The sequence below is a fragment of the Phyllostomus hastatus genome, unplaced genomic scaffold, assembly GCF_019186645.2.
Source record: "Phyllostomus hastatus isolate PE091 unplaced genomic scaffold, TTU_PhHast_1.1 phas_scaffold_93, whole genome shotgun sequence".
NCBI classification, from domain to species: domain Eukaryota; kingdom Metazoa; phylum Chordata; class Mammalia; order Chiroptera; family Phyllostomidae; genus Phyllostomus; species Phyllostomus hastatus.
The window spans coordinates 16657549-16683155 of NW_025334042.1; the positions used below are offsets into that span (position 1 = coordinate 16657549).

Sequence of the window (25607 nt, forward strand, 5' to 3'; positions counted from 1 at the left end):
TAGAATTTCTGAGTTCTAGGAAAATAAACCATTGTTGCACTGATGAACTAATTTTACGTAGTTAAAAATCCTCTTAAAATCTATCCAAGTCCTATACTTCCTAATCTTTTTGACTCCCACCCAGGGGTGTGCACACCACATTCTCAGTCTCTTCCTGATTGCTCTTCACTCAACACTTTCTCCTTATCTTCCTAGCCCCTCTCCTCCAGTTTTAAAACACCAATTAGCCAAACATTCACAGAGGCCTTAACCCCTCCCCACAGCTATGCAAAGCAGGATGAGGATATAAATACAAGCAATACCCAAGTTAAGATGCAGAAATAAGCTTTCTCCCCCATGAAAAACCATGCAGCACTCACTCCACATCTGAATACTTGGTACAAGCAATTATAGTCCCTATGATATACACAACCCCCATCTTCTCTGGCAACAAACACACTCAATGTACTAATATAAAGTACAATTTCCATTTTATTTCTTTCCAGAGAACTTTTCTTTAGTCCTTTAGGGCTCCTTACATGGGCTTTGGTGGAGGTCGTGGGGCAGCACCCTGAAAAGCAAAGGAATGAAAGTGCAAGTTAAAAACCACCAACTGAAGACTCTCCCCCTCAAAGAACCTGACCTCTACCCTCCCATTACTAACAATATACTGGGGTCACAACTGCATGGAAAAACTGGTAGATGTGAAAGGAGACCACACCACCTATTTCAAAACAAATTCTAACAACTCTCTTATAAGTGACTCTGGTGTGAGTCCCACCCACCTTCCCAAACTTAGTTTATCTCACCATAGGTAATCCTTGGGTCCTCATGTATCTTTTGTACATGCCCCTTACCCCCTACCAGCTCCCACATCTCCTTTTTAAGATACTTACCGCTGGTCTGAATCGGGGTGGAGGTGTTCGGTCCTTCCGGGCTTCCCGAGAACGATTCCTGACCACTTTGCTGTGAATAGCACAACTCACACAGTAATGCAGTTTCACATACAGCTTGGGAAGCACATAGGCTAAAATGAAAAACAAATATAATATTAAACGTTCTTAAATGTCTGTCAGGCACACCTACAAAACCTCAATCTCAAAACAAATGTTCAGTTTCTGATGCCTAAACACACCTGCAATTTCACAAATGAGTTAATACTGCCCTACCACCAATTCATCCTGTCACCAGGGGGACCAAAGCCACATCCTAGAAAAACCAAACATCGAGGTCCTTCAGAAGTTGCACCAGCACTAAAGCCTACTCCTAGGTCCTTTCTTAAGAACCGTTTGTCTTAAGAAAACGAAATGATTAAAACATCATATTGTTTCAAAAACATCTTTTCTCAAACAAACTAGACAACCTCCTACTTTAAACGTTTTTTCAGACTTAGTCTGTACCTTTCATTTCCACAACAGGTACTCAAATATTCAACAATTCCAAGGAATTGTTACATATTCTACGTTTACAGCTACTGCTCCTCAAATGTTGCTACAGAATGAACTATTTTTGGAATGTATTCCCTGAAAGAAAAAAAAAATTAAAAAAAAAAAAGGAAAGAAAGCCGTCACAAACTATAACAAAAACTGTGTACTACCATGAAGTCCCCCTCTAACCAGCCAAAGCTCTGAAACGGCAACCACAACAAAGACACTGTTCTCTTCCCCCCGCAACAACCTCAAAAGGATGCTCCACCGAACAAAGCCTGCAGGTGGGGTGGGTATTAAGATACTTGCACAGGTCAGGCCGGGAGCTTACTCACCGTCGAAGACACTCGCTTCCGAAATGTCCCTGACGGCTGCGGCCTCTACTATGTTTCGAATGACGAACTTCTTAATGGCCTTATCCTTGGGCACGCATCGGGCGCAGTTGGTGCAGCGAATAGGCTGCACATGGCCGCGGCCTTTTTTGGCACGACCGTTGTTCCTTCTTTTCTTCGTCTGCATGAGAATAAAGACCATGTTAGGAAAAAGACACAGATTACATCAGCCCCTTCTGACTACATTCCACACACGCAGCGCCCAGAAAAGTGCCAATGAGATCTCCAGTCCCTCGCAAATCTCTCCAAGCCCGAAACAAGCATACATTCCGTCTACTCCTCCGCCATGGACTGGACTCGCAAACCCCCCACAATCAAGGAATCTACTCCTTTCTACCTCCAGCCTAAGCCCACGCTCACCACGCGCCAGAACTCACCATCTTGGAAGCGAGGACCCGAAAGAGGATCCGGCTTCCGCTCTGGCTCTCTTATATAGCGCCAGATTCTTGCACTCACACCGGAAGAGTCCTCAATTGACGAACGCCAAGAACGATAATTCACTGTATTTAAATTTCCTTCATTATTCAGCGTTTTCGCTGAAACCTGGGGGGCGGGGGGAAGCGTTCCTCGAGTTTATTTATCGGTGGCACGATGTGACCATGGGACTATTTTTTCTGATGGTGGGAGAAATTAAAGAATACATTTCCCAACAACCCTCGCGACACCCTACCCGGACGTAATTCTGGGTATTATAATTATTTGGCTTTTGAGACTCCGGGCACGTAAGTTGCCTGACGCAAGATCACAAATCGCTCTCCCAATTAGAGGCCAGAGGGGAAGAGCTGCCTTATGGGAGTTGTAGTACGAAGGTGACAGGCTCTTGGCCTCAAGCACTTAGACCCTTGACGGTGCTACGCCATGGGGGGACGCTCTCGGCTCGTTTCTGTGGCAGGCCTGCTACTTGGTGTAGGTTTGAGAAACGGAGGACTTGAGGAAAACAATACGTTTTACTACTTCCTCCTCCCAATATGGAGAAAAACCCACAATGAGAGGCCTGGGACAAGTGCCTTGGTGCTGGGTCTGTTTCTCATTCGCCTTTTATCCCTGGATCCTATTAGCACAGTGCCAGGCACTGTAGTAAATGCTTTATAAGTATTAATTCATGTAATTAACTCTTAGCAAATCTATAAGGTAGGTACTATTATTATCCTCAATTTACAGATTGAAAAAACTGAGCAGTACTGTAGAGAGGTTAAAACTGAGGTTGCCCGAAGTCGCACAGAGCTAGTAAGAGGTATTTTGCCTTCATTATATTGTGCTGCCTCTCACCCAGCAAACAAATGGATAGAGGTATATATAGCCTGGACCAGTGAGTTAAATAATTTTGACTCAGACTCATAGAAATATATTGCACGTGGTACTAAATACTTACACAAACGCAAATACACACACACAGAGATGGAAACAAACTTCATGAAACAATACTTACCTGTATGACAAAGGGTGCATTAATATGTTCAATTTTCTATTTTATTTTAATAAATGCTAAACTGGTTTTACCACTCATTGATGGCCCCTGGCTAAAACACACTTTCTTATATATACACTCCATTTTCCTTTGAAGAGCCTTGAGAAAATCTTTTCTAGGCTTGAGCAGGAGTAGCTATCCATGCACAGCCAATCACTCTGTCATCTCTAAAACTGAAGAAACTAGGGTGTCAAGGGGACCACCCTGCATTCAGACTCAAGATGATATAGGTAAAGACCAACTGTTTGTTCATTCATAAATCATCCTGGAGTCTGAATACACCAGACTTGCTCTCCCTCCAACAACCCACCATGGTTTCTCCTAACCTCTAACCCACTTTATTGGGGTTACAATTTACTTTCTAACTTTTGATTTGGCTTCAAACGATTATACTCACATTTTGAATTTTATAGTTTCAATGTGGAATGAAAAGGCCCTGGCCAGTTACCTCAGTTGATTAGAGCATTAGGTGTCCACATACACCAAGGTTGCGGGTTCAAGCCCAGATCAGGGTGCATAGAAGAATCAAACAATGAATTCATAAATAAATGAAACAACAAATCGATGTTTCTCTCTAAAATGAATCAATAAAAAAGTTTAAAAACATGGGTAATGGAAAATGAGACTCTAGATGGAAGTGTCTCTAATATTCACTTGACTATAGTCTCATGGAAACAGGCAGATATTATTACCATGTGGAAAGACAAGCAAGGTAGATGGAACAGAAGAAGGTTGAGTGAAAAGGACAGAAAATATTTAATACATATTTAAGATAGAACCGAATTCATGTGCCTATCTTGGCTTTTCTTGGGATTTTTAGAGCCTGGGGTTTCACCAGCTACATTCCCTGGCATAAAGGTATGGGCACAAACTTTGGAGTCGCACATCTTTGGGTTCAAATCCAGGTTCTGTTGTTTATTGGCTGATAAGTCTTGGACTTTCATTTCTTCATTAGTAATCATGATCATTTCTTTGTAGGTTGCTTCTATGATTAAGTGAACATTTGTCACAGTGCATGGCATGTATGAGTGCTCAGAAAGAGGTAGAGCCTGTTATCATCATTCATGTTATTGTACTTGTGTCCCCTGGATATATAATGTGTTTTACATGTCGTAGGTTCTCAACAAGAAATGTCTGATAAATTTCTACTTTGTTTAGATGGATACGTGTGTTGCCTTTCTCTCCTATCCTGCAGGCATTTCTGGAAGGAAAATCTCTTCCATTTCCCATTCTAGGTTGAAAATTCTTCCGCTCTTCTACAGTAACAATCTGAGTATGCTTGTTTGGTTTCCTCTCAATCTTAGACTTGTTCACCTTCAAAATGTTTAGTAGTTAGTAAAACACGCTGCAAGGAGGCCCCCCTTCCTCCCAGTAAAAAGCAAGGCAAAGGAAATCTGCAAAAACAACCAGGGGTGTTAAATTACTCATGTTTATTTATAACAGACCTTCAGCCAGTACAGTACAAAACTTACAGTAGTATATCTCCATTACACAAATATTTACTTACAATATATTACATGTACAAAATGTTTTGCAATAAGTCTCAAAAGCTAGTTTAATTCCCCTTGAGAAAGGAGAAAAACTCTTTTAAAAGTAAAAGGGGGCAGGGGAATCAGAGGAAGAGGAGGAGGTGAAGGGATAAAGTCCAAGGAGACACCAAGCATAGGCTACAAATGAAACCCTGGGAAAGAGAAGAGAGGTGGTATTGCACTTGCGTCAGTGTTTTTTTTATTTTTTGTTTTTGTTCTTCATAACTTCTGATTAAAAATATATATAATATATATATATTATTTACACAAGGACAGAAGCTGCCAGAAGCATTACAAAATCCCACCTGCAGCTTGGACACAGACACGAAAAAACAAAGGTCTGGAAAAGTGTCTACTTAGAAATTTTTTGTGTGTGGTGTTGATTTTGAATATCAATACAAAAGGAAAACACCTCTTTTCTCCATGTGGGTTTCAATGCATTTTTTTCTTTTTTTAATTTATTTTTTTTTTATGCAAAAGGAGTTGGGAGAGAGCGCATGAGGGTGTTTGAGGTTCCAGAGCTGAAAGGCTCTAAGAAGTAGGATTTTGTACCTAAGACCCTGGTTAAAGTGCAGCGATGGTCTGGAGAGAGACAGAGTGCCCTTCTCTCCCCGTCTTAGCACCTGGTCTTGCCTTCCAGTCTCTGCTCTCATGGGCTCAGAGTGCAGCCTCAGAGCATAGTCCTTCATGTTCTAGGAGGTTACAGGTGCCAAGCTGACTGGGGGAGAGGATGGTGGCACCCTAAGGTTCTGATACCTCAGAAGGGACTAGTCCTTTTGAGGTGTCACCAAATACACAGCAGACGCAGAAGAGATGGTAGGGGGTAGGTCTAACAGGAAGGGGTTCAATAATCAGAACAGTTGAGGAGAACCCCAGATATTAATCTCAGCTCTGCTGCCATTCTGAAACAAGGAGCCAGTTCCCCAGGTTACTGTTGAGAAAACTCTCCCCTTCTCCAGAGACCACTCTCCTCCCAGCTAACTCCCCCATCCTCTGCCCTTGGCAGCATCTGTTTATTGCTACATTGTCAAGGAAGTAAAATCAACCCACAATGCCCTGCCCTGACAACTGGGTTCTCTTAGGGAGACCACATAATGGGGGAGAAAAAGGAGGAAGAAGAGAAGTTTTTTTAGGGTCTCCCTTCCCATAAGAAAGTAAGGTAGACTCTTCTTAGAGCCCTGAAAAGCTCCAATCCCAGGGTCTGTTCCTTAGCCAACCCTTGACCATCCCCTTAAATTATCCCTGATAGGGAGTGAGAAAAGTAGGAGGCAAAAGAGCCAATAAGGAAAGGACATGTGGAAAGAAAGATGGGAAGAGAAAAGGAGAGAGAAGGACCAAGTGTTACAACTTGTGAGGTGTTGTGTTTGGTTTTTACTTTTTTTTTCTTTAAATATAGAAAAAACAGCCTTTGGTTTGAATCTCAAGAAAGCAGAGAATGAGATGGCTGTGGCCTTGGGCAGAGAACTCTTGTAGAAAGAGACCTCCATTGCAGTGGAGCTGTATCTCCTCCTGCGCCCTTCTCACTAACTAGGTTACCCAAAGAGCCAGGGGTCTCTGCAGTAGCCAGGAGGAGAGTGCCCCCTCCTGCTCTACATCTGGGAGCTGAGTGTAGAAGGGGGCAGTAACGGATGACCCCCCCTTTTCAGTTGTGCCCATCCCATTCTTGCTGGGACAAGAGTGGAAGGGGGTGAGGGGTGCATGCCCCTGTTCATCCCGGGATAATTTTTGGTTATACTGAAAATTAGAAGAGAGAAAAGAGACACCCTTTTCTTCCTAAGAAGGTGAATCCTGCTTAGGGGGGAGAAGAAGGCAGCATGACTGAGGGGGAGATGCCCCCTTGTCATCAGGCAGCAACCCACTAGTTTCTCCTAGGAAGGGAACTGCGGAGTCCCTGAGCACCTAGGAAGGTCACCAGAGTGAAGAAGTCTGAGAGGTGGAAGAGTATGAGAAGAATTTTGCCTCACCTCTTCCCATGCCCTGGTTCCCAATTAGGCACCTGTGGCTCCCAGTGTGTCAGAGGACTGCAGACCTAGCCTTGGCCCCTGAGAATATAAAATTGGGGCACTCCAAGGAGAGAAAAGCTACCACTGAGTAGACTGGCAGGTTGAAGAGGGTAGAGCAGTGTTGGGGGTTGTTCAAGAAGTGGAAAGAGATGTATTATCACATCCTAGAAGGAGATCCTGAATGTGGGCTTTGGGGAACTCGTTACTAGGAGGATGTCAAGAGGACTCTTAGTCCCACGGTGATGGGACAATTTCTTCAGCCCCTCCTACCTCCAAATGAGGGAATTCTTCATTTGTTCAAGGAAAGTGCAAGCTGCCTAATATGAGAGGGCACAAGAGGTATGGAGTACCAGGTTGAAGGGTCCCAGAGAGGAGATATAATGCCACGGAGCTAAGGTAGGACCAGGCCAGAGAGCTATCAGCATCAAAACTGAAGAATCACATAATGCAAAAGATGAGGACTTAAAGCAAGAAGCTCGAGATTTCTTATTACTAAGAGGAGCTTCCCACCTAAAGTGGAAAGGGACTGTGGGCAGGAGGGTGGGGGAGTGGCAAGTAACTGATACAAGTTTTAAAAAAATCAACTAATTATATTAATAACTTAGTGAGTATGATGGGATAACAGGTTGAGAGAAAAAGGAGAAACATAATAAAAGACCTGTTTAACCACAATGCTTAAATCAGTCAGGTTAGGAGAAGAGAATAGGTGAGAAGGATTCAGGGTCAAGTGTGAAGTTAGGTAGCCAGTGGAGGGGGCTACACAGCAAAACTCCTTGGGATGTGGTGGGGACAGGGCTAGACTCCTATGGGTGGGGCTGTGGAGGGGTGGGCTGAGGCAAGGGCAGTGGGTGGCTAGCCCACCTTGTGCTCGCCCCGGACAATGTGGGAAGAGAATTCGTACCGGTCTTGGCTGTGGTAGCCGCAGATGTTGCACTCAAAAGGGTCTCTGAAGCCATGGCAGCCCATGTGGATGGTGAACATGACATGGTCCAGGAAGAGGATCCTGCAGTGCTCACACTTGAAGGCCTTCACGGGCTCGCCGCTCTCACCCACCACCCGAAGCACTTCCTTGGAGGGGCCTGGAGTGCCCCGCAGTAACCCCTCCTGTGGCTTGGGGTCCTCTTTGGCGTAGGCGGGACTGGGCCGGCCCACCACAATGGTGGGAGGTGGCTGGGGTGGGGGACCCTGAGGGAGGGAGACCACCCCCCCAACCCGATCTTCGTGGTTGCTCTCTGTATCTGTGGAGTCTTGGCAGCCATTGCTGGGGGACGCCCCAGGGTCAGTAAGGGGGCCTCGGGCCCGGTAGAGGAGGGGACCTCCATCAGCCAGATCCTCGGGTCCCTCACCTGCTTCTCGGGATCCTGGAAGCTCCAGTCGACCAGGGAGGGGCTGCATCTGGGTGTAGACAGAGCTGATGACGGGTGTGAGTTCTGAGATGCAATTGGTAGGCGGAAGGCGGAGGGGACGCAGATGCTCTGCCCCCACAAAGGCCAGAGAACCTCCAAAGCCAGGCTCCAGGCCATGGTGTGCCACCAACTCCACATCCTTCTCATAGCCACCGGAATTCACATCATAGGGGAGGTCTGAGAGGCTGAAGCGCATCTGCTTCTCGCCTGTGGAGAAGAGGCTCTCAGCAGACCTGGGTCTGGAGAATGCCTAAGCTCCCCAGGATTATTTCTGTGTTTTCTTACCCTTGAGGATGGCAGTAACATTATTTACCACTCTTCATTTATTTCCCTTAAAGTTAGGTCCCTTTGCGGACCTCTTCCTGACTCTAAACTATAATCTCAGAGAAGAACTCAATCCCAGGTCACTGGTCTTCACTGCTCTTTCATTATTCTCTATAAAGCTCCAGGTCCTTCCAGAATTAGTGATCAAGGCCAGGTGGCATCCCCACACTCTCTTCCTCCTTCTGACTCTAGGGGCCCTTACCTCAACCCCCAGAGACCGAAGTCCCTACTACTCTCCAACACTGGGACAGCCAGAGCCCCTGATGTCCTCTTCTTAGAACCACCACGTGAGCCCTCAGTACTGACCCCTCTCCACCCTCTCGAGGCACTTTCTCCCTCTTCGCTCTGCCTCTGCTCTGGGGATAGATTCTGAGGACCAGACCTCTCTCTTTCCTTCGATTAGACCTCTAGGCCCAACTGGTCTAATGGCTACTGGAGCTCAGATATAAATGAGCTGTGGCTTAAAGCTGATGTCTCCTCTATGACTGGACTCTTACCAACAAACTTCTGGGGGGTGGAACGCTTGCGTTTGGTGAGGCTGTTGGCCAGACGATCAATGAAAGTTGGCCTCTCAGAGGACGAGTGCAGCATAGAGTCTGGCACCATCTCCAGGTCACGTATCTCGTCACCTAGTGGGGAGGTGGGGATAGGTAGTAGCAGCTGAGCAGGGGTAGCACTGGCCCAGCAGCCTTCACCTGGAGAAAACCTCCCCTGGCTCTGGAGGTCAAGAGCCAGGGGAAGTCACAGCTGATGCTTGGGAAATTAGGTTCTGCTTACTTCACCCCATCTAGAGCTCATCCCAGCAACATGTCACATCATTTGGGGACACTTATATACATCTGACCCTTAATTTTACACTTCTCGTGTTCTCTCGCCTGCACTAGACTAAGGACATAGATCAAATCCTCCCCTACCTCTGGGTCTCCCTGCAGCGCCTGCCAGGGGGCTCTGCACCAACTGGGTTGCTCAGCAGATTTACTGAAGTAACTATCCCTTTTCCATGGACCTCTCCCTTCGTGTAGGGAATCACCCTTATCCTGTGTCCCCTCTGGCCCTGCCCTCAGCTCCCTCAAAGTCCTGTCTATGGCCCACCTGTTTGGCCAGCCAGAGCTTGGGCTTCAGTGCTGAGACTCTGCAGGTAGTTGTGACACCGCTCCTTGTGCTCCTCCAGGGTGCTCTGCTGTTTGTAGCTGCGGCCGCAGTAGTTACACTTGTAGGGCTTGCCCACCGTGGGAGAGGAGACTGTGGAGCAGAGAGGAAAGAAACAGCACTGAAGTCACCTCTCCCTGTGCCCTGGCTCTCCAAAATCATCCAGGAGCAAAAGTGCTCTGGCCTGAGGAGGAGGGGATGTGGCTCAGTTGAATTCTTCCACTTGTCTTCCCCTCCCCAACTTCGGCTGCGAGCATGGACGAACGACCAAACCTTGGAAAAGAGGCACACTGAGCAGCCATGGGAGGAGGGAGGGAACCGAGGGCATGTAGTTGGATGCTAGTGAGATTTGGCAAAATGGCCAAAATCTGCTCAGAGGACAGAAGGACCCAGGGACTTCGTGGGGGATCATCCCTGGCAGGCAGGCAGGCTGGCCCCACCCCAGGGTCTCAGAGTCTGAGGCCCACACTGTGGTTTAACCTTTCCATGCGGCAGGCGGTGCCACTGTTGTTTATCAGACAAGGGGATTTTTTGCTTACGAACTATCTGCTTCGGTTGGGGGGAAACTGGCGGGCTGGCGTGACAGAAACGGGAGCCCTCAGATCTGCTGATGTGGGGAGGGGCAGTTTTCACTGACCTTTACTTGTACTTTTTTACCTCCACTCCTAGCCCAGGTTTACTGCTTATTATTCTTTCTGTCTTTCTGCACTGAGATACGAAGAGAACCCCAGAAAAACCATCAACTGACAGAAAAATTCTGAGAAGAGGAAAAGAATACACAAACAGAAAGGAAAACAATGGAGAAGAACATAAAAGAAAAGAACAACTTTGGAGGGGTTTTCTTTTTTCTTTTTTTTAAGAACAGGTTATAAAGATTTTGTTTCTAATGAAGAAAAAAGGTTGGGAAAACTGAGATCGATACTTCCTTTAAAGACAACTTTTGAGAGATATTTGTGAGGAGAGAGAAAAGTGAAAGAATCAAGGTATTGTATATTTTAATTTATGGATCTTGCTCCTGAGCAGGAAGACAGGAGGTGTTGCCAGGAAGCCCCCTCCCATCTTCTGCCTGAACTGGACCTTGATCCAATCAGTCTGCTGCCATCTTGCTGTTGCTTAGTATCGGAGGGATGAGATTAAAGCCACGGTCCCCCTGTACCCAAGATTCTTGGGGAAATGGTTTAACATCTAAGAGGAACCCTTTTTTCTTATAATGTAGGTTGCAATAGAAAGCATTTCACAAAGAACAGGACCCAACAATATCTCTGTCTTCTTCTGGCTCTAATGATCTCCTACAGGACCTCCAAAATCCACCCCCCCCACCCCCGCCTAGCTGTTGTTGGTAAGAATTCTAGGGGCTGAGCCATCCTTATTCCAAACCGGCAGGGGAAGCAGCCCCTTTTCTTGGGCAAAGGAACATGAATATCTGGCTCGGGCCCTTGATGGGGTTTCGGTAAGGCTACAGAAAGAATAGCAAATCTTGACCGGCAAATCTTTTTTTCTTTTTCCAGAGCTTCGGTTTCTTGTCAGCAAGTTGAGGATAATAACATCTACCTTGGAACTGTTATGAGGATCACATAAGGAGACACAAGTGAAAAGCTTTGCAGATTATAAAGCATGAATCAACAATGATCTTTCTCCCTGTTGTTTCTCCACATACATAAAGATAAAGAAGTCCCAGCTCCAAGGCGGGAGAACCTAGAGCAAGGTAGGTGGCTGAAAAACATAGAGGGTGGTGAGGTGATTGCTCTGTCCCTTCAAATCCTGGCCCATGAGATTTTAGGAAAAGAGAAAAATAGCAAGGACAGTTTCTAAGGACAGACCCTACTAATTCTTTCTCCTCTGCCCTCCTTTCCCTTTTTGCTAATCTTGAGCTCCCTCCTTCCTGCCAGCTCAACTCCTGGCCTTTCCCCAAGTCCAAGCCAAAAGCTTAAAACTTAGTAAAATGCTTCAAAACTGCTATCTGACCAGCTGATTGAGGCAGATGTTGACTCAGTCTTGGGTGGGCTAGAAAATCGAGTTAGTCCAGTTCCCTGGCATTGCTGCAAACACTGAGCTCCAGACACTTGTTCTTGCTCCTGGTAAGGTGACAACCTCTTGGAATGAGGAAGAGAAATGGGATAATCCTTTCCTAGGCTTCCTTTCTTCCGGTTTGGGAGGCCCTTGGACATTTTCAGGAACCAGCAGTAAGTAAAGGAGAGGAGAGACCTCTGATGTTGGGGGCGATGCGAAGATGGTGACAAGTGTGGGGCCTGGGGCAGGTATGGGTGGAAGGAAGTGAGGGGTTATGCGGCGCAGGGAGTGTAGGGTGACTGTTAAGAGCCAAAACATTGTCTGTGCTCCTTTTGCTCCATGTTACAGAGTGTGGCAGATGTAAAATACTTCATTAAGGAGTTCCTCAAATTTTCTATGGGGCCTGCTGCCCAGAGAAAGGGTTAGAGAGGCAGAACCCTATCTGCTCTGGGAGTGCTCTGCCCCCCTCAGTGAGGACACTGTAACACCACCCCCCACCCCCCCAACACAAGAGAAGTTGCTGGGCTCTATTTATTGAGTGTACTGGGGTCCCACTTCCTCCTCTCCCACCAGAAAGGTCACTGACCCGAGTGTGTTCGGAGGTGGCCGGTGAGTGCATCACGCCGGCGGCAGGCATAGTTGCAGAAGGGACATTTGAAGGGTTTCTCTCCAGAGTGCAGCTTGATGTGGCGCAGCAGGTTCCCCTTCTGAGTGAAGGAGGCACCGCACTGGTTGCAGTGGAAGGGCCTTTCTCCTGTAAGCGAAAAAACAGATTCAGAGGACTGGGTGTGAGGCACTCTGAGGGCTGAACCTAGTCTCCCGCCCTCTGCCCCACACTGCCTGCAGGAACGCGCTCAGAACACATTTCTGAGAGGCAGGGCTATGCCACTCAAACAAATCCTGTTTAATCCAGATCCCCTGGGAAGGTGTGGATTAGGGGTGTGTGGTGGAGAGAAGGGCACTAGGCCTGGAACACTGTGCCAAGACTGGATTCAAAAACGATGCCCCACAGGGCTCTCTGTGCCCCAGGAGCCCAAAGCCCAAGGATGCTGAGAAGAGGCTTCTGTATTCCATATTTCTTCTTCTTTTTTTATTCATGAGATGGGAGGGCCCAAATAATACCCGTGAGTCCTAACCTGGTTAGGTATAGCATCTTTCTTGAGACTACAATACCTTCCCCTCCCTTACTTCCCAAGAAAAATATCCGTTTTTCTTTATAATGACAGCTGAGGAAAGTGCCAGGGAAGTACAGGTATTCAGGGAGTCTAAATTCCAACCCCTCCTTTTTTTTTCTCTGCTAGAAAATGTGCCAGGGGAGACCCTCCCTTTCCGAAGCTACCCCACTCCAGGCACAGCCTCCTGGCACTGCCTCCGCCTCACCAGCCTGGCCGGGAGGGCCCTGCTGGCCCCCTGGCTCACTCACCTGTGTGACTGCGCTTGTGCACCATGAGCACATTGGGCCCAATGCAGACCATGCCACAGACATCACATTTGAGCTTGCCGTTGGGTAGCCGGATGCCACCAGGGGAGTGGGGCTCTGGCCCACTTCCATCACAGTAGCCCAGGGGCTCGGACAGTGAGTCTTCCACGATCACACTATCATCCTTTTCCAGGAGCCGCTCATCTGGCCCCAGCAGTCTGCTCGACTCCTCATCGCTGTACATCTCCACCTTGATGGAGTTGGCTGGAGGGTGGGATGGTGTTTAGGATAGAGACAGGCAAAGGGGAGAGCCTGCCCTCAGGCCAGAATGGCACTCCCGAAGCCCGAAAGGAGTCTCCAAGCTCTGAGACATTCAGGGTCCTGCTGGGACCTGAAGCAACCTTTTCCTCCTACCCCATCAATCAGGCAAAGAAGCTTCAAGAGAAAAAAGTTGGGGTACACAGGATGTCTTCTGTCACTGGGGAGAAGAAGAAGCTAAGGGAGCCTATTTCTCCACTCTCTTGTCATTAAGAAAGATGTCTGACTTGGCCCTGGGCAGAAAGCCAGCAAGTAGCAGTGGCAGGAAAACAGTCCTGGGAAGACCGAAGAGACAGGCTAAAGAGAGCGATCCTGGAAGACAGACATTGCTTACATTACCCTCCCACCGCATTACACTGAGCCCCTCTACTCCCCTCCATGAAAATCTGGAGAGGGGCATGGAGGAGGGAGGAGCCATCGAGGAGAAAGCTTTGGCTCTCGCTCTGACCTACATTCCTGGCTATTCCAACCATGTAGAGAATGTCACAGATCTAGGGCCAGCTGAGGAGAGGCAGTCATGGGGACCTTGTCTGGGTAGGAGAACTGGTGGGGTGATGAGGAGATCCTTCTCATCCCCATTTCCTGTCTAACTCCAGCTCGTGACCATTTCTATCTGCCTACTCCTCTAACTCCAGACTGTGTCTTTGGGGCCTTTACCTTAATCCCACCCATGCCGCTTTTAATTTCAACCTAGTATGGCAGTGACTGTTCATTCTCCTTTCAGAAGTCAGGAAAACCCTAGACACTGAGCTCCTTAGTGCTTTTAGAGACTCTGAACAGGAAACCAGAGGGAGGCAGCAATGGGGAAATGGCTGCCAATGGAAGAAGAATCAAGGGCCAAACACAAACAGGGGTGCCTAGTGCCAGGTGACGGAAGGAGGGTACACTTACCACTGAGTGAGCGGCTGGGAGAAGAGTGCTGGCTGTTGGGGGTGCTCACCGAGGGCCCCACTGGGGCCCCAAGGAACTCCTTCTCCAGAGATGAGTCCCCGCTACCTTGGAGGAGAGAACAAGAGGGCAGGTGAAGCTATAGCTGTAACCATTAGTGAACTGCCTAATCTTTTAAAATTCAGTTACATTTATCCTGTAGCCAGGTCCAAGGCAGTATTGTATTCTGGGCACCACACCTCGTGCCCTTGCCAGCCTGGGTGCCTGGTGCTGACTTCTGTGAGCTCAGTGACTAGGCCTGCCCACCCTACCTTTATCTGGGCCTGAGGGGAAGAGCATCACTGCCTGACGTCCACAGGAAGCAGGGCTGGGGCTGGGGCTGGGGCTGGGCGGGCCAGGGTGGAGAGGAAAATGGGGGCCTCAGCAGGGAGGTGGTTCAGGACAGCCATTCTTCCCTGTTGTTCCTCTCTGGAGGAGCCCCTGGCACCAGGTATGGGACCTGCAGATAGGGCAGCTGGAATTGTCCCTGAATCTAATGACAATAACAGCAATCATAATGGTGGCAGCTAATATAAATTGAGGGCTTACTGTGTGCCATGCATTGTTCAATGCACCGTAAATGAATTACGTCATTTAATCTTCACAACAACCCTATGAAGTAGTTGCCAATATTATCTTAATTTTGCAGAAGAGGAAACTGAGGCACAAAAAAGGCTATGCTATTTGTCCAAGGTCACATGGCCCTTAGTGGTGGAACTGGGATCTGATCACAAAAGTGAGTGCCCAAGTCCTTAACCACCAGCTACGCGGCCAACTGGGCCTCACTGTTTCAGGAAGAGACAGTCGGGCCCATTAGACTTTCTAAAATTAGCCAAAATGAGGTGAGGGCTTCACAGCTCAGGGGCTTGCTAGAGCACTGGTCTTGACTATATTTTGACTATAGTCAAAATATGACTATGCCAAAAAATCATCTTATCTGATATGATTCCAATCAGATATTTACTACTTGGTGTTCCCTTGACAGTTAAATAATCAGTTTATTTTCAATGTATTCATTTTAACGTATTGACAAAATGCTTTTTGAGAATTTTGTACGTGGTTTTAAAAATCAGATGACACACCTGAAATATAAATCATGTCTTTAAAAAAAACCCCTCCTCCCCACAATCTTCTACACAAATACATAGGTGAAATCAAACACATGTAGACAAACGCACACAGACACAGAGCACATATGTAGATACACATAAAGAGAACATGCCTATTAGGATAAACATACCCATAGCCTCTACATTGTCTGCTAACATGGACATGCATGGATGTGTGCAGACAGGCCTAAATATGGAAGAGAGAGAGAGAGAAAGAGAGAGACAGAGAGACAGAGAGAGAGAGAGGGAGACAAACCCTAAAATTCATCCCTGAAGTCCACCTATTAGTACTTTACCCAATTTCCCAGCTATGTACATACTTACTTTCACAAAATAAAGATTCCATTATAAAATGGTTGGAGTCTTGGGCCTGAGGCAAGAAATCCGGAACACACCCTCCTGAGGGATCCCTCTCCAGCTTTGGTCAGTGGGAAGAAAACAACCACTCAGGACTGTGGGACCAGTTCCCATTCATATCCTCTCCTAAAAGTCCCACTTCCCGCACTCTATCCCGTTAAAGTCTGAGAAAGTTTGTTTACTATCTACAGAACATCCTTATGGCTTAACCCTGAGCTGGGGCTCTTTAGATGAGCCATGGTTATCACAGAAGTTGCCCCAAATCAGAACCACACCTATCATGCAGTGAGCATCTCAGAGTTGTGAGCTGAGACTTGTAGACCCAGATCCAGTTTTAAAATGTCCTTTCAACTACGTGTGGGGTTTACTAAGGTTAGAAGGGCCAAGAGGGTATCTTCTCGATCCTTTTCAATCATTAGTGCTGACTTGCCCTAAATCACTCGATGTTAGTAGTGGGAGAAGAACAGGGCTTTGGGCCATGGCACCAAGTCATTGACCCTAAAAGGATGAGGAGCTTGCTGGAAGTCCATCGTTGGTCCCAGCCTAGTAGGCTGAGGCTGCCTCTTGGGGTCAGGGGCTTGATATATGGGGGAAGATATTCTTAAAGGGATACTTAGAGACAGTAAGGGGAAAACATCCTTTGTGACTTTCTCTATTAAGGCCTGGAAACAGGAGGAAGACCAGGTGCCTCCAGAGTCACACCAGTAGTTCAAGAGGCTCTTTAGTGCTACAGCCCTCCCTAGGATAAAGGTAAGAGGGAGGACAGGCTCCAGTCTACTTTTATGGGCTAATGTATAAAAAAGAATCTTTTCAGGGGTTGGAAAATCTTTGTGAGGCCCCAGGGATTGTGATTTCCAGCTAGAGGGAGAAGGGGACTAGAGTCAGATTTAGGAAGTCTGGCAGTTCCTCTCTTAGCCTCAGAAACCCCAGTGAGGGAATTTTAAATGCCTGGGACTCCCAAGAAATCCCAGACTGTCAAAGCCAAGAACTGAGGCTGCTCTCAGGTCTGAGAAATTTTCTTGGTCAGAGTCAAAAAACTGCTTGAACCCCTAGAAGGCAAAGCCAAACCATGAGGTTAACATCAGAACTAGGAGGTGAGTATGGGGCAGAAAAGCAGGAGGGAGAGACGGGAACCAGGGCAACATCCCTGAAGCTAAATGTTTCACATGCAGAAAGAAACTAGCCCACCTGCTCCTGCTGCCCTTCCAGGATCCCTCAAAGAGTGGTTGCCTCTAGGGAATAGCCATGAGGCTGGAGAACCTCTGCACTTCTCCGTAGGGATCTCATCCTAACTGCTTTCCCTTTCCTGACCAGGAGCTCCAGGGTGCCAGGATGCTAGTCTGATAGCGGGGAATAGTGGGTTCGGGAGCAAAGAAAGGCGCCCATCCCCAGCTCTATTGTGGGGAGGAGGCTGAGGCCCCTCAGATCTCTGTGACAGGCTGAGGCATCTGCTGCCAAGGCTCCTCTTTACCTGGCTTCTCTCTACTACCCATTCCCACCCTGGCCTGTCTTGGCATTTCACCCAGGCAGTTCTACATCTGTCCCCAAGGCCTAATCAAGATGTCACCACAAGCTCCCACTGTCCAAGTCGCAGTCTTTGCTTAGCAACACCAAACACCCTTTCCCATCCTCCGCAAGTGTGAGGAGGAACGCCCCCTCCCCCGCCACACACACACACACACACACACACACACACACACACACAGCCCCCATCCTCTCCCTCTTCTCAGTCTCAGGAGTTGTTAGGGAATTGGCTCCCCTAGCCCCAGCACCTCCCCCCCCCCACCCTAACCACCTTCTGCCTGAACTTACATTATCCTTCCCTTGCCGGTGAGACCCTGGGGTGCGAACGCCGCGGCCACCGCCTTGGAAACGGCGAGGGAGTGCGGGTGGTGTGTGCATGTCTGCGTCTGGGTGGCAGGCAGGGGTGAGCCCAGCCACTCACCTTCCAGGAAGCGTGGATTCCTGGAAGTGAGGGGAACCGCCGTCATTTCGCAGGCAGCGGCAGCGGCACGGTGAGCAGGGGCCCACGGCTGCAGCCAGCAAGAAGAGCTCAGCCCTGGGTGTATGTATGCGAGTGTGTGTGTGTGTGTGTGTGTGTGTGTGTGTGTGAGAGAGAGAGAGAGAGAGAGAGAGAGCGAGCGCGAGCGCGCGAGAGAGCAAGCGAGTGCACGCTTGGATGTGCTTGAGGAGGGGGCTACAGGGAATGTAGAATGTATATGTGTGTCTGGTAGGGGGGAATGCTACGCTACAGCATCTCTTTTCCAAGCCAGCGAAGGGGCGGGGTGGGGGGCTGTGCACAGAGAGGGGGAGGCAGAAGCTGTTGCCCTCGTGCCCAGCAGACAAAGAGGAACTGCACAACAAATGCCTGAGAGAAGCAAGTGTGTGTGTGTGTGTGTGCGCGCGCGCGCGCGCGCGCGCCCGAGTGTCACAGAGAGAGAGAGGGAGAGAGAGACAGAGAGAGAGATGGATGGGCTCTTGGGGTGGGAGGGAGAAAGGGGGCCCCCAGGGAAGGCCCAATGCTCTGCCAGTTGGGGAAGCCAAGGCCCCAGAGGTCATGGGGCCCAGGACACAGGGCAGCTTCAAGGCTCTCAGATCAGCAGAAAGCCCCTCCCCCAACAAACTCAGGCACTCATATTCCCTCCTTTCCCTCCTCCTCCTGGAGGGAGGTCGCAGTGTAGATCTGCTGGACTGACCGCCCCCTCCCAGTTAGCCGTGAGAGGGCTCGGCCCACTCTGGTCTCAGGCTGGGGTGGCTCTGCGGCCTTGAGTCCTTTCAGATTCCAGGCAAAATACTGGTAGTCAGTCTTGCCCTCCCCTCTCCTCCTGCGCCCCTGGGGCGGGCAGGCAGCCGACAGCCGTGGATGAATCCGCCCTCTATCAAGACAAGGCTTCTGCTCCCTTCCCTTCCAGAGGAGCTGCTTACTGCCGTGCTGACCTACTTTGGAGACTAGATATTCTGATTCCAAGAATTTGGGGGTGGGAGGGGCTGTGAAACTTTGGGCTGCCTACCCCTGGATCTCTTTCTACCAAGGTTCCCTTCAACATTTCACAGTCTCAGAAAACTTGGGACGAGCACTGCTCAGTCAAATAATTGTATGAGCCAGCTGGAACAACTCAGTTCCCCCAGAAAGGTACAGAGTGGGGGAAGACGAGAATTTGTATGGTGAATTAATGGATTCTTCCCTTCTCCCCTGTCTCTCCCAGGGGGGAATGATCTGCACCTTTAGAACAGACGGACTTCCTGAATCAGGTTCTGTGAGGTAGGAAAATCTCTCTGAGGAACAGGAGAGACACCCTCTCCATCCAGTGGCTAGGTGAGGAAAGGCCACCTGGTGTGGAGGCAGAAGAGCTGTGATGACCTTGAAGGAAGAGGCCCAATTGTGCACTGCATGCGGCCTTCCCCACTGCTCCCATGTCAGTTCAGGAGGGACGGGTCAGTGGAGGAGGGCCCTCAGATGGCCCTCAGGTGGACTGTCTCAGCCGCGCTCAGTCCTGCAGGGGCTACTTGCCAGGGCTAATGTTGGCCCTATCCTGATTTTCATTCTCCCTCTCTAAGGCAGCTGCTGACATTTGGAATTCTCAAAACACAGATGAGGGGTTTCTGGCCTCTACTTTCATTCAAAAGCTGTCCTGTGCAGAAGGCTCTTCTTATACAGGAAATGCCAACCTCCTAAAAGCAGGGAAAGTTTGGTTTTCGTAGCCTAGCAAATGCCCTCAGAAAGTTTCCTCTAATATCCAATATTCTCTAGAGATAGGACAGAAGACGGTTCTGCGGGCTATTTCTTCAGCCGCCTTCCTGGTTTCTCATTTGCTGACCATGGAGCAGGGACTGGTGTTCATTCGTCTGAGCAGTACGAATTACTGAGCAGTCCCCAGTAATAAAGCAAGGCCCTGCGAATGGCTGTTGCTCTATAGTGGTTTTCAGAATAGGCTTAACTGAGCAGGGGGTAGGAGGGTTGGCTAGTTCCTCAGAAGGGCTATGAATTTCATATCAATAAAGTATCTTTCAGTCAAGTAAGTCCACTTGATCCCTGTCACTCTGCCCAGCCCGTGGCAGGTATTGAATGCCGTTACCGATTCCAATGCCTTCCCTCCTTAAACGAAAAAGGGGTCAGAGTCATCTTTCTTTACACTACCCAGGGGCTGTCAATGACTCTTAAGTGTGTGCCTGATCCAACCTGCTATCTCTCTTAGTGCATGCCCACAATTCCTCCATTGGTCTCACTTTAGGGGAAAAGAAGCTATAAGTCATTTCTAAATGGTGCTTGGATTTCTGGCGGGGATACTCATCATGCCAAACCCAGGTCTTGCCTTTCCTTACCTCTTATAATCATTTCTTGCCCTGGCACTCTAATGGTCCAAAAAATGATTCCCTCCATCTTAGACACACTCTGTCTCAGGCCCTTTCCTGCACCCTCAGAGAGGGGCCAGATAAAGTTCCTCGTTTCTTTTTACCTTGGTAAACTCTGGGAGGATCCTAATTATTTTCACGTCTCTAAAACCAGTCACTTAAGCAGTGATCTCTTCTGCCTCAGTAAGAGTACTTGGCAGGCATGAAAAGCTTTATGTTACAATCATGGAAAGGATTGTGGGAAATGGGAATTGGGCTCTCTATCTCCACTTCAGAGGCTGTAGGTTGTTGGCCCACTGGCTGAATTCAGCCCATAGATAAGTTTGGCTCACCCCATGGAATATTTAAAAATAATATTGATAACACTGAGTCATTAGTTTTGAATAGAGGCATTTCATATAAAATTTGGATTTCTGATTTCTCTTAAAAAATTGGAAGTTTTGGTCACATTGGATACACATTTCCACATGGACACTAAAGAGCTGCTGCTCCTTGAGGTAGGACATGTGTTTTCCATTTCATAACAGTCCCACCATTCTCTTCTGCTCATTATCCTAACCCAGGTCACTCATTTACATACCCACCTGGCCCCCACAGGCCTTTGAGGTTTGAAATCCTGTTCCACTCTCTCTCTGGGCAGGACAGAATATCATGTTTGGCTGGTGACTTCAGAGAACAGAAGGAACTATATCTTTGATCTCTTAGCTTCAAATCATTCCTCTCTAATAGTCTCTGCTCATATTCCTCTCCTATTTCCTTCTCCTATCACCCAAGAAGTCTGGGAAGAGAATCATTAGGGAACATAAAATGACCAAAATAAATGAACGTGATCAAACACTACCAAGCATGGGTGTCAGCTCTGTGACTAGGACACTCAGAGGTCCTGTGCTGGGCTGATGGCTCTGCTCCACAGGAGAGTGCCTGCTCCCAGCCCCTTACAAAGAGAATGCACAAGAGGGCATACCAGACATATAGGAGCGGCCATTGCAGTCTTCTATGTCCATCTTAGATTCTGCTGAAAGAGAAAATAGCTGCTATTAGAAGCCAGATCTGGGAAGGGAGGAGCCTTCTAACATCCTGGAGTTAGCAATAAAATTGAAGGATCACTTAAGTGTGCTCTGACTCTATCCTAAAGAAGAAAAAACCTCATACGTTGTCCTGGTGAGGAAGACATCGTACCCTGACTTATAAACCCTGAGGTCTCCTCCGACCCACAGCTTATTTCCCCAGGCTCCGCAGTAGCAACATTGTCTTACTCCAGAGGGGTCCTGATTATGTTCTGAGAGGAGACCCTTCCCCTGTAGGTGGAGCTGATACTGTGGGAAAGGAGGCAGGTTACAGCTTAGCTCAGTCCTTGGGAAGGAAAAAAAAGTCCTGTAGAGGCTCTATACCATAAGGATGGGGTAGTAATAAGAGGAAGAGCAGGATTCAGTCATTCAAGGGACTCTGTTTTTTGTGTGTGACAGGAGGGAAGGGGACAGGAAAGTAGATGGAGGAGAGCAGCCTACCTCAGGTTCAGTGAGGAGAGTCAAATTAAACCTTTAAATGGTGTTCCCCACCTTCATGTCAATTACTTTGCTATGTTTATTGTTTGTAAAGGTGGGGGGAATCTGAACTTAAAATACAGGTTAGTCTATTTGATGCAAGGCAAGCAGTAATTGGTAGCAGAGTATTAAACAATGGAGAACTGAGAACAATTAAAAGCGATAATTTGTTGCAATGAATTATCTCCTTAGGAGCCTGTGGGAGGAGGAAAAAATCTATTTGGTGGAAACATACATATATCCAAAATTGCTTTCACTGTTCATCTAATGAAAAATAAATACTCCAGGGGCAGATTTTGGGGAGCAAGAGTGGGGCACAGGGATAGCCTGAGCTGCCACCAGGATTCCTGGTCTCTGACGGATCTCACTAGGGCAGATGGATGAAAATTTGGTTTACTTGTTATATTATATTGATAGAGCCGGGGGTGGGAGGGTGGGTCAGGAAGGCACACAGGGGTAAAATCTATTGCTCTGTCTCTTTCCCCACCTGGGTCATTCTTGTCTAGTTGTGAGACATCATACTTCTCTAAAAAGTCTCATGAAAAGAGCCTGAAACATTCACAAAGCAAATCCCTTAGATTACCCCAGAGAGACTACTAGTCTCATCCAGAAAGACTGGGTTTGGACAATAAATTTCCCTAAGTGTATTTCCAGCACCTCTTTTTTTTGACACCCACCCTGGAATGGACTGAGCTTTGGGACTGCACTGCTAAAGCAAGCCGCAATAAGTGGTTCCTTGAAAGTTCCCTTAGGGTCAAAGATTAAAAGAGCCCAAATCCACAGGGGTTAGTGAACTCATATCCTCTGGAATTAGCCAGAGAACTCGAAGTGGTTAGACATCCAAAGATGAGTGAGGGCAGCCTAGCACCCCTGGGGCCCCTTTCATTTCCAAATCTCCATAGCTGCCCTTTGGGATTGTTCAAAACTACTGCAAAGCTCAAGATGACTTTCCCCATATCACCACCTTCCACCCTCATCCTCCACATGCAGGAAGAGCAAGAATGAGCAGGATTTTCCCAATTTTCTGCTTGGAGAAACTGAGGCTTGGAGAAACTGCAGTTAAATGATTTGTCTCAGGGCTCATGGTGAGACTGTAACAAGAAAAAGAACACCAGGCTCCTGCCTTTCCAAGATGTGCTTTTTTCATTAAATAGTTTTGCTTCCTTTCAAAAGCCAGGGTATTCAAGGCCTTCATGATCTCTTGCTTTTCCCTAACATCAAATTAAGGCATCCTTTCCTTTCGTGTGATCCGAGTGGGAGTGGGTGGGGTCTGTTACCTAAAAAGGAAGAACAAGTTGAACAGACTCTACCAAGAGAAATACGCTAATGTAATTGTGTGTGTGTGTGTGTGTGTGTGTGTGTGTGTGTATGAGAAAGAGTGAGAGCGCGAGAGAGCTAGAAGCTAGACAAGAACTGGGTGGGCAGAGTAGTTGAAGCACAGCATTCAGTCAGCACTGGCTCAGGAAGTGTATCTCATTCTCGGACACATGCCAGAACGGCCCCTAAACAATTTCCAGAAGGGTCTGAAAGAGTTGTTTTCCAAGTTGGACTTTGTTCCTATTAGTAAACTGAGCTCTTTTGCTTCTTAATCGCTCTTAACAGGTGCCCCATGATACATCTTGGACAAAATAAGTCTTTAGTTGCCTCCAACTGGTCTAAATGCCAAGTTGGTAACCCTGGAAATCAGAGGGGATTGAAATTCTGCCATTCTCAGTCATGATATTTTGAGATCCAGCAGCAAATCAGTAGTTGAACATCACCATCTGCTCAATCCCCAGGTGTCACATCCCTCCCCACCTTCCCATTCCCTGTCCCTCAAAGCACCTCCTCCCCTCGCCAAAGCATCTGGCCAGGCAGGCAAATCTTAGTGTCTACTTAGAGAAACTGGGTCAAACTAGGCAATGCCAATTGGAGACATACCACAGGGGGAGGAGGTATAAGGAGAGAAGTTATTTGCACAAGACAGGTTTGGCTGAAAGGTCCTGGAAGGAAACTTGCTTTGTAACAACATAGACATTATTCAGTGATAGAGGTAAGCACACTACGCACTGTAAATTCAGTTCAGCAAGGTGAACACAAAACAACTAGAACAGCTAGTCTCCCGATTCAAAAGTAAGTATCTGTGAGGAGAGAGAAAAGGCTGGTTGGTCACTGTAATCTCTGGAGACAAAGATTTTCCTCCCTGTTCTTTGGATCCTCTTGGCACCATAACAAGAGTCCTCCATGACCTTGGCTTTCTTCCATTAACACAATGTCACATATGAACAGGAAGGGGCATCCCTTCCAGCCAGATTCCCCATCACACTTCCTGACAAGCAGCAGGTGAGGACCAATCCACAGTCTAGCTTCCATGGTCAGGTCAGGCATCAGCTACCATCCCCACCTCCCCATTTCCACAAAAACATTGTCACAGCTCTGTTGGTGACAAAAACGTCAGAAAGTGGCTCTGAAAGACTGAAATAAGATGGACATCACAAGCAATTAAAGCTCTTCAAATACTCCGAGGAACCGTGTTTGATCCAGTGAAACTCCAAAATTGAAATTTAAAACATATTCCGTGCAGCCTAGTGGGTAGAAAGGTAGTGAGGGGAATATTGGTGGGAACAAGGGTGGAGGTGGAGAGTATCAAGAATCCATGCCATCTTTTATGATTATTCCTGAACTACAGCAGGGGGAAGCAGAAATCATTTCTCTGGTCTTCCTGAGGACCTGGGATCTGAGGTGGAGTCCAACAATTACTAACAAGACAGAACTTCCCACCTGCCCGGGAGTGCATAGTTCAGGTACTACAAGTACACTGAACCTACGACATTACCCTCCCCTGCCCATGCCTTCCTGAACTGAATAAACTGAGCAAAAACATGTTGGAGTCACATCACCGGTTCTGCTATCTACCAGGGCTTTGCATAACTGGGGAGGGGAGAGGTGGAAGTAAGCACTGCCCATAACCTTCACACTCCCCAGGAAACAGACCTGGACATTAAGCACTTTGCAGTGCTGAAAGGATCTTTAGGGACAACTTAGTGCCCTCTGAAAGAAACCCACCAACCTTATCTCAGCTTATGTGTCTGTCTTTACAGCAGGAAGATATCTGCCCATTTTTCACCAGGCTGTAGATGTGAGCTTCTGTCTACATACATACAACACAGATGATGACAGCTCAGTTTCATTATCCAAGTGCTTGGGGAGCAGTGCAGAGAGGATGAGTTCCCAGGTCATCCTAGCAATGGCCAGGCTCTCAAATAAGAAGGGGTAAGAGCTGGAAACACGACACCTGGGCAGTGGGGAAAATATCACCTCATTGTCTCCTTTTAGATCTCAGATGAATGCATCTTTTCTCTTGTTCTTTGTGCTTCCCTGTCCTCCTCATGTAGACTGTGGAAGAGAGAGAAAGCTAAGGTTTATGGGTGGGAGGAGAAACAATCCTACCCCTCCCATGTCTCATTTCAGAACTTAAGGAACTAAGAAAAGAGCCAAATGAAACAGTTTAAATCACTAGGTATGATGCACATGAGATGATGCTCTCTGGGCTTGGGGTGTACCCTTGCATATACAATCCCTGTATTTATAGAAAGACCCCACACAGTCACTGCTGTTCAGTCTTATGTGCGGGGTTGGGGCAAGTAGAGCAGGGGAATTCAATTTGAGTTTTATAATTATCAGTTTTGAAGCCTAAGATGTCCCGAACAGGGTTAGCTCTATCAAGTGAAGTTTGAAGATATACAGAAGTCCCAATTAACTATTCTGACTGGGGTAGGGTGGCAAAAAGGTGGATGAGATAGGAACAATTGTCTTTGGTGGCAGCCCTGGACAGAAGTCCCTAATGCATGCTGATCAAAAGAGCTCACTGTTGTTTGGGTCAGAAAGATGTTTTCAGGCTCCTCTGCTAACA

The 25607-nt window shown here is 47.7% G+C and overlaps 2 protein-coding genes across 4 annotated transcripts; both read right to left on the reverse strand.

Moving 5' to 3' along the window:
* Positions 1–453: 453 nt before the first annotated feature.
* On the reverse strand, positions 454–2334 carry RPS26 (ribosomal protein S26). The gene is made up of 4 exons (XM_045829453.1): positions 2176–2334; positions 1742–1919; positions 876–1006; positions 454–550 (listed from the first exon to the last, which is right to left on the reverse strand). Exons 1-4 carry the CDS (start codon positions 2176–2178, stop codon positions 515–517), a joined length of 348 nt encoding a protein of 115 aa, XP_045685409.1. The 5' UTR covers positions 2179–2334; the 3' UTR covers positions 454–514.
* A 2352-nt stretch (positions 2335–4686) lies between these two features.
* IKZF4 (IKAROS family zinc finger 4) lies at positions 4687–25075 on the reverse strand. Of its 3 annotated transcripts, XM_045829929.1 has the most exons (10): positions 25013–25075; positions 21136–21183; positions 17631–17783; positions 15786–15879; positions 14317–14421; positions 13111–13371; positions 12274–12441; positions 9621–9770; positions 9026–9157; positions 4687–8411 (listed from the first exon to the last, which is right to left on the reverse strand). In XM_045829929.1, the coding sequence occupies exons 3-10, from the start codon at positions 17718–17720 to the stop codon at positions 7651–7653; spliced, it is 1761 nt and encodes a 586-aa protein (XP_045685885.1). In that variant the 5' UTR covers positions 17721–17783; positions 21136–21183; positions 25013–25075; the 3' UTR covers positions 4687–7650. The 3 variants fall into 3 exon arrangements, with proteins under 3 accessions (XP_045685885.1, XP_045685886.1, XP_045685887.1); XM_045829930.1 differs by lacking the exons at positions 15786–15879; positions 17631–17783; positions 25013–25075 and adding an exon at positions 24765–24793 and having other exon boundaries at positions 21136–21186; XM_045829931.1 differs by lacking the exons at positions 15786–15879; positions 21136–21183; positions 25013–25075 and having other exon boundaries at positions 17631–17733.
* Positions 25076–25607: the final 532 nt, after the last annotated feature.